This window comes from Camelus bactrianus, chromosome 13 (genome assembly GCF_048773025.1).
Source record: "Camelus bactrianus isolate YW-2024 breed Bactrian camel chromosome 13, ASM4877302v1, whole genome shotgun sequence".
In the NCBI taxonomy this organism is placed as follows: Eukaryota; Metazoa; Chordata; class Mammalia; order Artiodactyla; family Camelidae; genus Camelus; species Camelus bactrianus.
In genome coordinates this window covers 41,701,224-41,720,049 of record NC_133551.1, presented here as the reverse complement: position 1 = coordinate 41,720,049, position 18,826 = coordinate 41,701,224, and the positions used below count along the sequence as shown (strand labels likewise).

Here is an 18,826-nt window from a genome sequence, read left to right as displayed (position 1 = left end):
ATTTGAGTGACTTCTTTTCCTTCTAAGTTCATGATTTTTCTCAATGCTTTTTTTTTTTTAAGATAAATGTACTGAGCACTTACTATGTGACAGACGCTGTACTAATAATACAGAAACAAAAATAAATAAGAAACAAAACTTGTCCTCTAAAATACTAGATACTGAAGTCTAGAAGAGGACAAACGGCAGACATTTATAATACAGTGTATTAGGTTTTCTGAGCAAGCTGCTGTAAGAGCACAGAGAAAGAGTACCTATAACAAAGACCTGTCGGGAAGGTCAGGTAAAAGATTATTTCTCAGAGAAGATATATAAGCAGAGACCTCAAGTAAAAGTATTAACATTATAACTTTGAAAAGAAAAAAATTAAATAGCTAATATATTAATGAATTTTAAAAAGAAAACATTCTACTTACACCATGTCTATATGAAATGTTTTAATAAAAATAACTGAAATTGATGAATTTCCAAAATCTAGAGTTTATCAGGTCCTACATGGTCTGGACTTCTTCAGTTTCATCTCCTATAATTTTCCTCCTTCTAGCTCTCTTTGCTTCAATCAAACTAGACTCTTTCAGTCCAGCATGACTTTTATTTATGCTGCTTTTTTGTGTAAAATACTCTCAGTTTACCCCTCTAAGCCACTCACCTTTCTGATTTTTAAACTACTACTTCAAGGTTCAACAACTCAAAATGCCACTTTCTCAAAGAAACAATCCCTCTTCTAAGCTAAATAAAATGTCCTGTATACTTCCTTAGCACCACCTTTCCCCCTTTAATAATACTCATCATACTTAAATCCTTATTCAGTGTGCCTTCACCAGTACTTTAGAAACTCTGAGCGCAAGAACCATAACTATCTTATTCACTGCTCCCTAGACCTAGCAAATAAATCACTAAATATCAGTTGAACTAACTGATTGTACCTTACTTTAAAGCTTAAGAATCAATATATGTTAGTATGAGCAAACTGGTCCCTGAGAAGGTTCCACTCTTGACCAACTAAGATAAGGAGGACAATCACAGCTTTCAACTTTATCACTTCAGTTACTACTATAAGACTGGACGAATATTTAATTTTTAGTTTCATTAATAAAAATATTTGATATTGTTTTACCATTCAATAAATAAATAAACTATTTTATAAAAAGAACTTACCAAAATGTTTTTCTTATGTCGTTTCTCCTTTATATGTTTATGAGCTCCCTGGATGTTTTCAATATGAATTAAGCAAAGTTTGCATAGATATCGGCAATTGGTATATTCTGGTGAGCGCTAAAAAGAAAAGTTAAAAATATAGTTTTTTCAGAAAATAAAAAAGTAAATTTTGGACTATATATATGAATGATACAACTATGTAAGCACTGAAGAAACAATTTTTAATAAAAAAATCAGTACTTAAATACCCAAGAGATGGCTGTCCTTTTCAAAATAATCATCATTTAAATTGATAATATACTAATTTAAAACAGTATCATGATAATGCTAAACATATTGGATACTTATCTAATATAGTCTTTAGAATCCAATGTAAGATAAGAAAGGCAGTATTGTTCCTTAGTCTTATTCTAACACTGTCCCAAAAATTGGTTTCAAAGTTTCAGTCTTTTTGATTACTATGAAAAATAAAATCCACCCTCAAATAGGGGGTTTGAAAAAAATAAACTGCAAATAAAAAAGACAATTCCAAAAGCTGAGTTCTGAAAACTTTCCAATCAGTTACAATCATATGGGAATAAATGGAGAGCCTCTTGAGTTAACTACTCTGAAGGGAATAATCCTGACACATGAAAAGCATCAGTCACAGTAGTTAACTTTATATATACTTTATATATGTATTATTGAAATAAAAAGTCATTCCAAAGCATCTGTCATATGCCAGGCACTATGATAGATGTTTCACATACAATTTGCCATTTTAACTCCCCCAGTAATATAATTAGATTGGTATTGTCTTCATTTTACAGATGTGAAAACAAAGCTCATAGAGTTTTCAACTTTCACAAAGTTACAACAATATTAAGTGGTTGATGATGAATTTAAGTTCATGTGTATCTGAATCCAAAGCCAAAACTCTACCCATAAGATTACATAATAAAAAATAACAAAAACACAGTAAGGACACATGTTAAATTTTAAAACATTGTTTCTAATGCCTTACAATGGAAACTCCAGCAATGCTTAATTTTTATCACAGATTGATCTTCAATAGGCTACAACTCCTGACAGAAAGATTCTCTCACTTCAGAATGCAACATAATTTTCTTTAAATAGGAAACCTGCACCAAATTTAGCAACAGTCCTGCCACAGAATATAGACTTCATTTATAGAGTGTCTATTGACCTTACAACATCCCTATGAGGAGTCTGCATTTTAATGGTAAAGTAACTAAATGTCTAAAATTAAATAATTTGCCCAAGGCAACAAGCAAATAAGCAAATTCAGCTCCATCTAGTCATTTCAATTCTTTAGTATAAAAATTATTTCCAATCTAAACTTATTGCCTCACAGAAACTTCTACCTCTCAGTTTCCAACCCCAACTACTTTATTCACCAAATATATTCTGAACTCATACTATAGGTCAAACATTTTTCTAGGAGCTGAGGATAATAGCAAAACACATGAAAATCCCCGTCCTCATGAATTCACATTCTAGTGTAGGAAGACAGGTAATAAACAAATGCACAAACAAATATATAAATAAAATACGGGGGAAGAAGGGGCTATCTGCCTTTTAAAAATAGACATCACTGAAGATCTTATTGATAAAATGACTTAAAGGAAGTGAAGGATTGAGCTATGTGGATAAAGGAAAAGACATTCCAAGCAGAGAGAAGTGTAAATGCTAAGTCCCTAAGGCAGGAATGTGCTTAGTATGTTTGAGAAACTGCAAAAACACTAGCCATGACGAGAACACAGAGGTAATGGGAGTCAGATCACAGAGTCCTTGGTAAGGACTCCAGCTTTTATTCTATGTATGAGGGGAAGGTATTGAAGATTTCTGAGCAGAGAATTACAAGATCTAATCTAATTTTAAAGTGATCACTTGCCTTCTATATTAAGAATAGAAGGGCTCATTGCTATTATGAACATACTGCAACAATCCAGAAGAAAGATGACACTGGCTTGGTTCAAGGCAAGAGTGGTGGAAGTGGCAAGAAGGGTGGGTTCAGGAGTTAAAAGCAGAAATACAGAACACCTGAAGCCATGAATACTGATAAGGTCATGATATCACTCATCAATCGTACTTTTTCAATTGCAAAATGTGAGCAGATAAGGACATGCCTAGATTCTTTCAGTGAAAAAAACTTGGTATAACATGGACTGGGGAGTCAGAAGGCCTGAAATGACAACTCAGTTGACCTGGGATAAATCTCTGACACTTGAGTCTGCTTCTACATCCTTAAAATGAAATAATAAAAATTGCCCTACCTGGTAATATAATTAAGTTCTACATGTAGCTAATCTTTATTTAGTGCTTACCACATACCAGGCACTCTGCCAAGAACTTTGCCTTGTATTATCTTATTTAACCATCACAATAGCCCAATAAGCGAGGTTACCATTATTTTTACCAACTCCATTTTAATGATGAAGAAACTTAGGTTTAAAGAAATTACATAACTTATCCAATATTATCTAACCAGTAAGTAGCAGAGCTAGACCCACTGATTCCAAAACCTGTACACTTAACCACTAAGCAAACTACCTCTAATTACTGACCAACTACTACTATGTGCAAGGCACTGTATTAAGTACAATAGCAAATAAGACAAAAATGTCCTCATCATGAAGCTTCTATTTTCACAGAAGGGACACATGAAAAACGTTCAAAAATTCTTTTCTTATACTCATAATATTTTATTTTACCATTAAACAAACACACCAAAAAAACTTCAAGGTTTCTGCAGACCAGTTAGAATGATTTCTGTCCTGAACAATCAATGGATCAAAGAAAATATTAAAGAGGAAACAAAGTTTCCTGAGACAAATAAAAATGGAAACACAACATATCTTGTGGGATACTGCAAAAGCCAATTCTAAGAGGGAAGTTTATAGCAATAAAAGCCTCCATTAAAAATCAAGGAAGATCCCAAATAAACAACCTAACTCTACGTCTTAAGCAACTAGAAAAAGAAGAACAAACTGAGCCAAAGTTAGCAGAAGAAAGGAAATAATAAACATTCGAGCAGAAATAAATGAATTAGAGAACAGATTCACAGATATAGAGAACAAACTAGTTGTTACCAGTGAGAAGAGGGAAGTGGGGAGGGGCAATATAGGAGTACAGAATTAAGAGGTACAAATCATTATGTATAAAATAAGCTATAAAGATGTATTGTACAACACAGGGAATGTAGTCAATATTTTGTAATAACTATAAATGGCATATAATCTTTGAAAACTGTGAATCACTATATTGTACACCTGTATCTTGCATAATACTGTACATCAACTATACTTCAATTTTTAAAACAATAAAATAAGTGAATTCTATAATAGAAAAAAAATAGAAAAGATTAACCAAAATATGAGTTGGTTCCTTAAAAGATAAACAAAATTGACAAACTCTTAGCTAGACTAACCAATGAAAAAAGACAAAGGACCCAAATTAACAACATTATAAATGAAAAAGGAGACATTACAACTGCCACTACAGAAACTTAAAGGATCATAAGAGGCTACTATGAACAAATACACACCAACAAACTGGATAATCTAGAAGAAATGGAAGAATTCTTAGAACATACAGTTTACCAAGACTGAATCAGGAAAATATAGAAAATCTGAATAGACCAATTACTAGTAAAAAGAGTAAGTCAGTAATCAAAAATCTCCCACTGAAGAAAAGCCCAGGATCAGATGGCTTCCCTGGTGAATTTTATGAGACATTAAAAGAAGTAACACCAATCCTTCTCAAACTCTTCCAAAAAGTCAACAAGGAGGGAACATTCCCAAACTCCTTTTATGAGGTCAGCATTATTCTGATACCAAAAAGAAAAGGACACTACTCAAAAATTTTAGGCCAATTTCCCTGATGAATATATATACAAAAATTCTCAATAAAATACTAGCAAACTTAATTCAAGCAGGATAAAAGGATCATACACCATGATCAAGCAGGATTTATCCCTGGGATGCAAGGATGGTTAAATATATACAAATTAATCACTGTGATACATTACATTAATAGTATAAATGAATCATTTAATCATCTCAATAGACACAGAAAAAGCATTTGACAAAATTTAATATCCATTTATGACTAAAAACTCTTAAGAAACCAGGCATAGAAGGAACATATCTCAACATAATTTTACAGGGTATATATGACAAGCCCACAGCTAACATCATAATCAATGCTGAAAGGTTGAAAGCTTTTCTCTAGGATCAGGAACATGACAAGGGTGCCCAGTCTCACCACTCTTATTCAACATAGTACTAGAAGGTCTAGCTAGAGCAATCAAGCAAAAAAGAAAAGAAATAAAAGGTGTCAAAATTGGAAAGGAAGAAGTAAAATCATCTATTCTTGCAGATGACATGATTTTAGTGTTAGACTTAATCAATGAATTCAGTAAAGATGTAGGATACAAAATTAACATACAAAAATCAGTAAGTAGTGTTTGTACACACTAACAACAAATTTTCTGAAAAAGAAGGAAATAAATCCTGTTTACAATAGTATCAAAAATTATAAAATACTTAGAAATAAATTTAACTAAGGACGTGAAGGCCTCTACTCTGAAAACTATAAGACACTGATGAAAGAATTTGAAGAAGACACAAATGGAAAGATACCCCATGTTCAAAGATTGAAAGAATAGTTAAAATGTCTATACTACCAAAAGTCATCTATAGATTCAATGCAATCCCTATCAAAATGGAATTTTACCAGAAGTAAAAAAAAAGCACTCCTAAAATTTATATGGACTCACAAAAAACCCTGAATGCCAAAGAAATCCTGAGAAAGAAGAACAAAGTCAGGAGGCATGACAGTTAATGCTTTTGAGTTATATAACAAAGTTATAGCCATCAAAACAGTATAGTACTAGCATAAAAACAGACCAATTGAACAGAATCAAGAGCCCAAAAATAAACCCAAGCATATAAGGTCAACTAATATTTGAAAAGGGAGCCAAGAATACTCAATGAAGAATGGACATCTTTTCAAGAAATGGTGCTAGAATAACTGGATATTCACAAGGACAAAAAGAAAACTGGATCCACATCTTATGACACTCCCAAAAATTAACTCAAAATGGACTAAAAACTTGAATGGAAGACCTGAAACCATGAAACTCGTGGAAGAAAACACAGGCATAAAGCTCCTTGACACAGGTCTTGGTAATGATTTTTTGGATATAACACTTATAGTACAAGCAGTAAAATCCAAAATAAACAAATGGGACAACAACAAACTAAAAAGCTTCTGCAGGGCAAAAGAAACCATTAACAAAGTGAAAAGACAACCTACAGAATGAGAAAAAAAATTTACAAACCATATATCTGATAAGGGATTAATATCCAAAATACATAAAGAACTCATACAACTCAATAGCAAAAAAACAAGACTTAATTTAAAAATGGGCAAAGGCCCTGAAGAGACATTTTTCCAGAGAAGATAGGTACGTGAAAAGATGCTCAACATCACTAGTCATTAGAGAAATGCAAATTAAAACCACAATGATGGGGGGAGGGCAAAGTTCAGTGGTAGAGTGCAATGTTTAGCATGCATGAGGTCCTAGGTTCAACCCCTGGTACTTCCATTTAAAAAAATAAATAAACAAACAAACCAAATTACCTCCCCTCCACCAAAAAAAAATTATAATAAAACCCCAATAAAATAGCACCTCATGCTTGTTAGAACTGCCATTATCAAAAAGACAAGAGGTAATAAATGTTGACATGGATGTGGAGAAAAGGGAACCCTAGGTTCCCTACAACCCTACAGTGCTGGTGGGAATATAAACTGGTACAGCCACTATAGAAAACAGTATGGCAGTTACCCCCCAAAATTAAAAATAGAACCACCATATGATCCAGAAAGTCCACTCCTGGGAATATATCCAAAGGAAACAAAAACACTTAACTGAAACAAGATATCTGTACCCCATGTTCATAGGAGCATTATTTACAATAGCCAAGGAATGGGAACAACCTAAGTGTCAATCAACAGATGAACAGATAACGAAGTTGTGGTGTATACATATAAAACAGAATATTATTCAGCCATTAAAAAAAATGAGGAAATTCTACCATTTGCAACAATATGGGTGGACCCTGAAGGGATTATGCTAAGTGAAATAAGTCAGACAGAGAAAGACAAATACTGTATGATCTCACTTACATGAAGAAAGAAAGAAAGAAAGAAAGAAAGAAAGAAAGAAAGAAAGAAAGAAAGAAAGAAAGAAAGAAAGAAAGAAAGAAAGAAAGAAAGAAAGAAAGAAAGAAAGAAAGGAAGAAAGAAAGAAAGAAAGAAAGAAAGGAAAGAAAAGAAAGAAAAGAAAGAAAAGAAAGAAAAGAAAGAAAGAAAGAAAGAAAGAAAGAAAGAAAGAAAGAAAGGAAGAAAGAGAGAGAGAGAGAGAGGGAGGGAGGGAGGGAGGGAGGAAAGGAAAGGAAAGGAAAGGAGAGGAAAGGAGAGGAAAGGAGAGGAAAGGAGAGGAAAGGAGAGGAAAGGAGAGGAAAGGAAAGGAAAGGAAAGGAAAGGAAAGGAAAGGAAAGGAAAGGAAAGGAAGTAAAGAAAGAAAGTAAGTCATAGAAAAAGAAATCAGACTTGTGGTTACCAGAGGCAGAGGGTGGAGGGAGGGGAAAATCTGAAGAAGGTAGACACAAGGTACAAACTTTCAGTTATAAGATAATTACGTACTAAGGATGTGATGAATACTGCTGTATGATATATAGGAAAAGTTATTAAGAGAGTAAATCCTAGAGGTTCTCACTACAAGGAGAATATTTTTTCTTTTTTCTTTCTTTTCTTTTTATTGTATCTATGGGAAGATGAATGTTAGCTGAACTTACCATGGCAATCATTTCACAGTGTATGTAAACTAAACTATCATGCTTTAAACTTATATAGCCATATATGTCAATTACTTCTCAATAAAACTGGAAAAAAATAAAAGTAGTAACTTGCATTTTTTTAAAAAAAACGATTTCTGGGCATGGAGATTCTTAGTATTTCCTAGTCAATATTTAACACTTGCTATAGGGAAATTTATTCTTCTGACCTAATAGTTTGGATTTACTCCTTCTTTGCTACAGGTTAAAAATCTACATCGTTACTCCTCAATTAGATAATCTATAAGTAAACTGTGAACCAAATGAACCTGATGTAATCAAAAGCAACTTGGTAAGAATATTCGTAATGAGTGTTTAAAATTGGTAAAGAAAAATACTAATTAAGAGTATACTGGATTGAAAACAAGAGGCTGTGGAGGGCACAAGAAACAAAGTGTCAGAAAAAAAAGAGATTATAAATATCTATGCTGGTACTGGCACACTGATTTTACATCATTGCTATCTAAACTCAACAACAAATAAAATACATTCCACACTTCCAAGTTTTCTTTCACCGCACATTATTCCTTCCTACTACCATCAAATATCCATTCCACCCCAACTTTTTCCTTCTACCAACTGACTTTTCCTGTTTAATATTCTACGTATTTTCCCATCCAGCCCCCTGCTATATTTCCTGAAAGCACATTTTCCACATTTTCTTTATACACACCGTACAATTTACCTACACTACCCTTCCCCTAGTCCACCTAGTCAACTCCTAGCCATTCTTTCAGACTCAGTTCCAATGTCACCTCTTTATAAAGCACTCCTCAAGCTGATGCCTCTATACCAACTCAACTTGGTCACTCCCCTGTCTAGGATCCTATTTTCAAACAACATTGTTATTACTACTATTATTTGCTTATATGTCTTTCTCTGAAAGAAACTCCTAGAAAAGCATTATCATGGTTTTAAAAATGCCACACATGCCTAATTCAAATTTGTATCACCACATCATGGTACATGAAAGGCATTCAATATTTATCTTGACAAGGCACAGATTCAGAATAGCCACTAATTCCAGGCTGAGGAAAAAGAAAGAGAAAGACAGAACTGAGTAAAATGGCAAACTGTAAAAAAACACTTCCTTCTAACTATGATCTTGTGAGACTAACTATATAGGCCAAACTCTGTCCTACATCATAGACCGCTACTCCTTGATATTCTTTCCTATTTTCACAGGGTGACTATTCTGTCATAAGTTCTATTAATAACTCAGGATTAACTTCTTCAGTTTAAATATGACCTCATTTTTCTAAGCTATACAAAATCATAACATTTCTTCATTTCCTTTCTTATTTATCAAGAATGATGACCTATTCCCTTGTATGCATACTCACAAATACCCCAAGTATCTATTTGTGAACAGATTGATTTATGAGTCTGTCCTTCAATATCTAGCAGTGGCGGGTTGTTTTGTTTGTTTGTTTGTTTGTTTGTGGGGGGTAATTAGGTTTACTTATTTATTTTTTAATTAATTTTTTTTTTTAGTGGAGGTATTAGGGATTGAACCCAGGACCTTGTGCATGCTAAGCACGCGTTCTACCGAGCTATACCCTCCCCCTATTTGCAGTGTTTTTATTGTTAAGAGTAGGAATGTGTATTTCTAGGTTAACAAATTAATTAGTACTCAGGAACAAAACACTAATGTCTAGAATAGTTCCTAATATATAGGCAATATTCAGTAAATGTGAAAGAAAAAAAGAGGAAAGAGAAAATCAAGAGGGAAAGAAGTCTAGTATATCCTGTAGAGTTTGATAAATTTGTCACTCCAGACTATTAACTTTTAATGGGCAAAAAACTGTGCCATTTTCTTCAATATACCCCTAGTGCCTACCATAGCATCTAGAACATAACAAGCTCTCAGTATCTATTTGATAAGTGAGTAAGTCAAAGGTCAACAAAATACTTCTTGTAAAGGCACAAAGTAATATTTTGGTAACTATTTTATGCTTTGGTAAATAGTAGCTATGCTTTACAATTCATATAGTCTCTATAGTGACTACTCAAAACAACTCTGCCATGGTAGCACAAAAGCAGCTATAGATAAAAAGAATGGCATGGCTGTGTTCCAATAAAACTTTATTCATAAAAACATGAGGTATTTAACCACAGTTTTAAAAAACAAAACACAAAAAACAAAAACAAGGAGGTAGATCATATTTGTCAAGCCCTGGGATGAATGAATGAAGTCAGACTCATAAATGTAAGGATTTGCTGAACAAATGGAAGAAAGGAAGAAAAGAGAGAGGGAGAGAAGAAGAAAGGAAAAAGGGAAGGAAGAAAAGATTAATGTTATCTCTGTCTTAGGAACAGAAAAAGAAAAATAAAAAGAGCTGTACTTGGTAAAGAGAAGTTATGAAACATGCATTTTCCTCCAAATAACTAAAACAAGAAAGTATACTTTTTCAAGTCGAAAGATGTGATCTCTTTCTAAGCGTTCTTCTGCTTGTTTCAAACCTAGCCTCTGCTCAGGTGTCAATGTAGATTCATCTATCACAGTGGCATTTTCTAAATAGTCCATCTCTGAAGAATTTTCTTTATTAGATTCATCATTCTTCGTTTTACCTGGAAAAGGAAGCAATTACTTAGTTACCATCAGAACTGGTAAATTAAATTTTTTTAAATGGAAAATAGGCATTCAATTTATACATATACAGAAAAAATACTCTTCCCTTATATTTTCCTTGGCTGTACAACTTGGTATACTTAAGTAAAATATAAGTAAAAGTTATTCATGGTATCAAAATTCACAAAGAAAAATCTACTTTATGAGTCAAATGCCTATTTTCTTCTTTCAATTTACCTGTATCATAATAGACAAATATGACTGAGATTAACTATACAAGGCTAACATAACCATCTTGCAGACTCTCTGAAGTAAAATGATATAAAGCTATTTCAAGTCCCAAAAATGACTCACTGAACTAAAGTCACTTTAGTGACTTTATCACTATAGAGAAGAAGCCAACAGAACATATATACTCCAGACCATAAACCCACACCAGGCTCCTTTTCTTCTTTGCTTTCACTGAACTCTTGGATAGCTCTACCACACCAGTATTTTTACTTTGCGTCTCTGTCTCTTAACTAGACTATAATCTTTTTAAGGCACGGACTATGTGCTTTCAGTCTGCATTTCCAGCACCTAACAATATGTACCTGGCATACAGTAGGTTCCACCACCAGTGTGATTTTTTAAAATACAAACTGAACCATGTTATTCTCTTGCTTATAATACTTAACAGGCTTTCAAAGAGTTCAGAATAAAGTTTAAACTCTGTAGCACATAAAATGCAGTTCGTGCCCTCCTGGAGGCAGTCAACAGTCTAAATACAGTAATTTCAAGTTTTTGTAAGTTGTATAAAGGGAAAAAGCAGGTAATTGAGAGGGAGACAAACTTTAGATATGGTGGTCAGGGAAGGCTTCTCTGAGATTTTTAAGCCAAGGCCTCAAGAGAGCTAAGTTATCTATATATCTGATTTTACATCCTGACCTAACACTTTTCACTTCATTCATACCAAATATGCTAGAATGGATCACTGCTACTTCAAGTCTCAATGCCTCTACATGTACTGTTCCTTCTACCATCAAGGGCCCTCCCACTTCAAATAGTAATGTTTACTTGTCCTGCAAAGTTCAGCTTAATATCACCTATTTCAAAAGACAGTCTGATATTCTTTATATTCTCATAGCACCCTCTATATTCTCACACTTCCACAATAATGTAATTTGTATTTATTTACCTCCTACATTGGATAATAAATTCCTTGATACTAATGATCAGGTCTTATCCAACTTTGTACCTTCAGATTTTAATACAATGCCTAGACCAGAGATGACACTAACTAAGTGTGTTAAATAAGTAAACTGATTTGGATGTATCTAAAAGCGCTTCTAAAAGTAAATGCTCAAAATCAACCAATCTCTCCCCTCCGCCCTTAAAAGCCATTCTACATGCCATCTACAAGAACCCTGACAGTAGGTTCTATTTTTTGATAGCACTCATTTTCTGAACAAAAAAAAAATAGTGTGCCTCTGGAGGTGACGTGTCTCCTACCACAAGAAGAATACCACTCAGCAATTAAAAAAGTAATGGTATACTGATACATGCTACAACATAGATAAATCTTAAAAACACGATTAGTGAAAAAACCCAGACACAAAAGGCCACATGTTGTGTGATATGTGATTTCATTCACATAAAATAGGCAGATCTAGAGACAGAAGTAAATTAGTGGTTGAAAGTGCCTAGGAGGAGAGGGTAATGAATACTGACTGCTAACGGGTATGGAGTTTCCTTTGGGGGTGATGAAAATATTCAAGATTTAGACAGTGGTAATGTCTACACAACTTTGCAAATATATTTTAAAACACACTGTATATTTTAAAATGACAAGTTTTATGGCATGTGAATCTCAATAAAACTAATATAAAAAGGTAAATAAGAAAAAATTTTAGATGAGAATAAAACTACAGAGAAAAATTAAACAGGTAAAAGGAATAAGGATTGCCAGAGGTGGAGGTGAGGGCTGTAAATTTTAGGTAAGTGACACAGCAAAAGAATCACTGAGAAGGTGAAAGAGGTAAGAGAACTAGCAATATGGACGTCTAGAAGAGTGTTCCAGGCAAGACGAAAAAGCAAATGCAAAAGATACCAGGTAGACATTTGCCTTCATGTTTGAGGAACTGCAAGGAAACCATGCAGTTGGAAAAGAGAGAGAAAGGGTGAGAAGTAGGTAATGAGGGCAGAGAAGTGGAGGAGAACGCTGAAGATACTTCAAGGACACTAGTTTTTACTGATGTAAGGGAAACCATCAAAACATTTTGAACAGCAGTAACATGATGCAAATAACTTGAACAGGATCATTCTGGCTACTAAGTTGAAAGTACAATGAAGGGTGGTATAAGCGAAAATAAGAAAATGACTTAGGTTATGCTGCTCAAAAGCATGATATTGACCAGCAGCATCCGCCTCATTCAGGAGCTTGTTAGAAATCCAGTATCTCAGACTCTAGATTTTCTACATCAAAAAATCTCTGAGAATGGAGCCCAAGAATCTGAATTTTAATACAATTTCCAGGTGATTCATATGCATATTAAAGTTTGAGGAGCCCAGATCTAGAATACCTTCCCCTCATATATTCACCAGGCTCACTCTCTCACCTCTTACCTTCAAGCAATTTGCTCTAATGTCACCTTCTCAGTGACAATTTAAATTTGATACACCACCACCAGAAACAGCAGCATTATTTCCTATGACCTTTCCTGTTTTATTTTCCTCATAAGATTTATCACCATCTAATTTATTATATACTTTTGTTAATTATTACATTTGTTGTCTGTCTCCTCTAGAATATTAACTCCGTAAGAGCAGTGTTGTCTGTTTTGTTCACTGCTATATTCCTAGAGACTAAATCAGTATCTGGCACATCGCAGAGACCCTCCAAAAATATTTACTGAATGAATGAATGGCAAAAGGAAAATGGTGAAATGCTAGGTGGGCACTAAAGTTGGGCCTAATGGAGATTAATCTACCAATCTCAGGTGGACTTGAGATTAATCAAAATTCTATAAAGCCTATTAAGCCAAAATAGACAATGATCTAGATATAGGTTTTATTCTATTTAATTTACAACGGGGAATCTAATGGGAAATCACTCATTCAAATATTAAGTTGGGTTTTTTCATATGAGAAAAAAATGCTGAATTATTATGTGTGAACATGACTTCAAGGCAGATATTCTACATATTGAAGAAAATTCTTTACAATATGAGAAGCATTTGTGAAAAATGATTGCTACACTATAAACTCATTCTTTCTAATTTGTTAAAACAAGTCTCCCAAAAGGACAACTACTCGGTCTACTAGCTTCCTTAAGCTAATTCAACTTGTTCTCCATCTTAATAACAAAACTGTAATTGGAGAAAATAATAAAAAGATACTCATTGCCATTGCACGCCTAATGTGTCAGGCACTACATGAAACACTCTATTGGATTATTTCACTTAACCTTTATAACAAAGGCAGCAGCATCTCTACTTTTAAAAACTTGAGGAAATTGAGACTGTTTTAAATGATAAGCAGCTTACCCAAGTTTATAAAGTTATTAAATGGGGAAGATAAGGTTAAAAACCTATGAAATTTTACTCCAGAGCTCACAATCTTAACCATCTCGCTGTCACCTTATTTTGTCACTTTTTAAAAGAATAATCTTTAAATCAGATTTTTCACTAATTCAAGTGATGAGACCCTTACGAGAGATCTTATGCAATAGTATTTCCCAACTTCGATCAATCACATACTATCATGTTTAGATGTGCCATATCTAAACACTACCAGTACTATTATTTATTTGATATTGTCTTTAAACTGACTTACTTTTTTTGGCATTGTCCTAAGCCATATCTATATAAAATGATTAAGTTGATATCTTTTCTTATAAAAATATCTCTATTAAATGGAAAAAAAGTTCTGTCAATATAACATCAAAGACATGAACAATATTTCTAAACAATTAAAGCCCAGATCAAGATCCCATAAGAAAATGAATTTTACACAAATAGTTCTCAAGTAAATTTCAATAGTGTCCTAATGAATCTCTGCTTCCAGTCTTGCTCCTGTCAAAGAATTTCCTATAATAAAAAAGATAAACATATATACACACACATACACAAACATATATATGATTATAGCACTACCTTGCTTAAACTCTTCAGCAGCTTCTCAAAACACTAATAAAGTCCAAACTGTCTATAATGTCCTAAAAGGCCCATTATTCTCCAATTCTGCTGTGCCTTTTCAGCTGCATCTTTTGCCACATTTCCCCTCAAGTCCCTGTTCTGGTCATACTGAATCTTACTTGTGGTCATACTTGCAGTCTCATATTTATATCATGCATTTTCCCAATCCAAAGTCTAATCCATCAATTAAATCATATACTTTCTCAATTCTAAGTTTTTGGGTCTGAACTAAATTACCACTTTACTTGTCTGTATCACCCCCACCTAACTAGAAGCTTCCCTGAGGTCTGGGGCTGTGGCTTTTTACTTTTCTATTCTAAACACATGCAAGACATATAATAGGAACTCAATATATACATGTTTCGTGAATGAATGAGCAATGTATTACTAGGACCATTTAAAAGAAGTGTGTGTCTGTGTGTGTATACTGACTACAGGAGTCACTAAATTTGTATTTGCACAGGTTTTGTACCTACCATACTAAATGTTTTCTAGCTTAAAGAGCCATATTATTGTTTATTTTGTAATTAAAGTAGTTAAAATCAAACTATAGATAATCTAAAGAATATTAATTTTTAAATATCTCTCAAAAATGTGACTTGTAGGATAATCTGATTTGTACTTACTCAAATCATCTGATATGTCTTCAATTCCTGAAGCACTATCATCAGAATCACCAGTATTATCTGTACATGTTTGTTTCTTCTGAGATCGTTGTGAGTTTTCCAGAGCAGATTTTTCTCCCTCTGTAACATCAATATTCACTTTGTCCAGAGAAGTAAAGGAGCTTGGAATTTTTTTTCCAATCTGCTGCAATTCTGTCTGTCTCATGTTTTCTTTCAATAGTAAACTTGGTACCTTCTCAGCTTCTGGGGGTAAACTGGGCACCTTTTCTGATTTCATCTGAGAACCGGGTGCTTTTTCTGCTCTCCTCTGTGAATTAAGTGTCTTTTCTACTACTGTTGCCTGGAAGCTGGGTGTCTTTTCTGTCTTCACTGGTGAATTAGATGACTTTGGTGACTTCTCTGCTTTTGCCTGTAAACTGGGTGCCCTTTCTACTTTTGCCTGTGAAATAGGTACTTTTTCTGATTTCACTGGTGAATTAGGTGATTTTTTTGCTTTGCAATGACTTTGATCTCGAAGGACTAACCCCAAATCTTTAGGGCCTGGAACACTGGCAGCATTTACTTTACATGATTTAACTTCTGTTTTTTCTATACAAATATCATTTTGCTTATTTTTTTTACTACTATTCCTATTTGGAGAATTGGTCCCAATTTCTTTTATGGATTTATCATTTCTAGCTTTCAAAGTTTGATTAGTTATAACTTTAACTGTTTTGCTTTCTTCAGAAAGAGCCCAAGCATTCTTCTTTGGTTCATGATTTTCATTTTTAGAGGTCTTAGACTCTTCCATTATTTGAAAACCTGCTTCTTTCCAATTGTGATATTGTAAAATGGCAGATCTCCGGTAGTTTGAATTGCTTCAAATCCAGTTTAGGCAAGCAAACTATTGGGGGAAAAAAAAGTGTTATTTAAAATGTAAAAGCCATTTTTAAAAAATTGGTTAGACACAAAGATTTTAAAGTTTATTCTCAAAACTAAATAGAAAAAAAAACTCTGAAAACTACATGAGAAGGAGTTAAAGCTCACCTAGTAAATAACAGCAAAACACCCGTAAAGGAGGTTCTAATATAATCCTGGCAATATGACATCAAAAAAAGGAAATTTTAGAAGTAAAAGGTTGCTTTACATTACTCAGTAAGAATTTCAACCCAAAGGGAAATAAAACATGCAACTGATGCACCACAATTAACATAAGAGGAAATGGAACCAAAAAAAAGAATTCCAATTCATATGCAATCCAAACTACAGGGAATAAGTTTACAGAAGCCTAAGCAGTAAGCTCTCGTCTACATGACTTTTCTACTAAATACTACCTATCTATACAGCTAACCTACTTCTAACTTGACTCTCTAAACATGGAGAATCAACGTCAATAGACTTTCTCCACCTCTGAAGCACAAAAGAGTTTAAATAAATTCTTCCGAGGTAAGAAAATTTTGCAAACCAACACGTACCCAGAGCTAAAAAGTGACAGTAATATACTATACAACGATACAACGGTCATGATACATGTTATTACACACTTGTCAAAATCCACAGAATGGATATCCCTAAGAGTGAACCCTAAGGTAAACTATGGACTTTGGGTGATAATGACGTGTCAATGTACATTCACTGATTGTAACAAATGTACCACTCTAATGCAGGGATGTTGATTGTGGGGGAGGCCATTCCTGCATGGAGGAAGGGAGATTATGGGCACTCTGTAGTTTCTGCTCAATTTTGCTGTGAAACTAAAACTGCTCAAACAAAATAGTAACGTTTAGAAAAAAGATGATAGTAAGAAAGAACACAAAAATCAGTCAGAACCCATTTTGTTATAAAATATAATACGAACTATCAACCTTTCACCACAGAGTACGAACTATAAACAAATGAAAATACTGCACTTTGTTAAATTATTTCTATATTGGAATGACCTTGTATACTACATATTATGGAAATCAGGATTTTTTTACTTTTCACTTTGCCCTGTATGCCTTAAATTCAGTCCTATGCCTCTAAACAAAGATTAACAATATGAATAAATATTAGAGTCAGGAAAAGCAAACTGCACGTAGCATCTTTGATTTTACTTGGTTAATTTATTAAATTATAAATTTGGGCAGCCAAACACCTCTAAGCATTTAACTATACATCATATCAACACAAAAATAATACCAAAATTCAAAACTTTAGAACACAATTCATTTACTACAGACTATGTTTATTCCAAAGTACATTTCCAAAAAAAAAAAAAATAGAAATTAAACTTACCTAGTTATATCTCCACTGAAACATCCTACTCAACTTGGACCTAGCTTTTATAATTCCTATTTATACTACAGTCCTCTACATCCTCTGCCTTGATCTCTGCCCATCTGTCCAGATAATATTAACATAATCTTTTATGCAAAAAAAACCTACTAGATAGATAAGCAACAAGAATATATTGTATGGCATAGGGAATTATAGCCATTATCTTGCAATAACTTTTAATGGAGTATAATCTCTAACAATACTGAATCATTATGCTATACATCTGAAACTAGTATAATATTGTAAATCAGCTATATTTCAATAATAAAAAAACTTCCTAGTTGCTTCTTTCTGAATTATTTTACAAAATGATATTAAATAAATTATGGTAATTAAAATTTAAGCCAAAACCTAGACTTTCACCATTAATTCTTTTTTTTTTTTTCATTTTATTTTTTATTGAAGTGTAGTTGATTTAAGATATTAGTTTCAGGTGTACAGCAAAGCAATTCAGTTACACACATACATACGTATATACATATACATTTTCAGATTCTTTTCCATTATAGCTTATTACAAGAAACTGAATATAGCTCCCTGTGCTACACAGTAGGTCCTTGTTGTTTATCTATTTTATATATAGTAGTGTGTATCTATTAACTTCTTTTTTGACTAACATAATTTTCCAGTAAAAAGCTATAGCATTTTTATCTAAAAAAAAGAATGTTTTCACTCCTAATTTTCAGATATTTAAATTTATTTAATTAATACTTTCTCTTACTATTCTTGATAAAATTTTTTTAAATAACTGTCAAAAAAGTTGCCAAATGTACCTAAATTCTTGTAGAAACTGCTGCAGGTTCCTAATTTTAAAAATAAAAATGGGTTTTATTCTGAAAGAAAATAGTTTACTCTTATTCAGCAAACAAAATATTTTAAATTTTCTAATGCTATTCTACAGTAATAACTCTTTAATAATTTTGTAGATGTCATCTCACTGACAAAAGCCTAAACAATAAAGACTCGATATAGCAAAATTCATCCATAATTCTGTTTATAAAACTTTCTACACATACTATTTTTCACTCAAAAAAAAAAGAAAAAAAAATCCCAACCCTCTATAAATCAAATCTGTATGTATAAATAAAAGTCACA

The 18,826-nt window shown here is 33.0% G+C and overlaps 1 protein-coding gene across 10 annotated transcripts in view; it reads right to left on the bottom strand.

The window, feature by feature from the left end:
* Positions 1 to 18,826, bottom strand: part of TUT4 (terminal uridylyl transferase 4) — a 134,709-nt gene that overhangs the window by 90,516 nt on the left and 25,367 nt on the right. For 9 of the 10 annotated variants that reach the window (XM_074376487.1, XM_074376483.1, XM_074376484.1 and 6 more), the window contains exons 3-5: positions 15,434 to 16,316; positions 10,468 to 10,631; positions 1,159 to 1,275 (exon numbers count right to left, since the gene is read on the bottom strand). In XM_074376487.1, the coding sequence (XP_074232588.1) occupies positions 1,159 to 1,275; positions 10,468 to 10,631; positions 15,434 to 16,223 (1,071 nt within the window). In that variant the 5' untranslated portion in view covers positions 16,224 to 16,316. The remainder of the gene's footprint in view (positions 1 to 1,158; positions 1,276 to 10,467; positions 10,632 to 15,433; positions 16,317 to 18,826) is intronic. The other variant, XM_074376492.1, reaches the window with a different exon arrangement.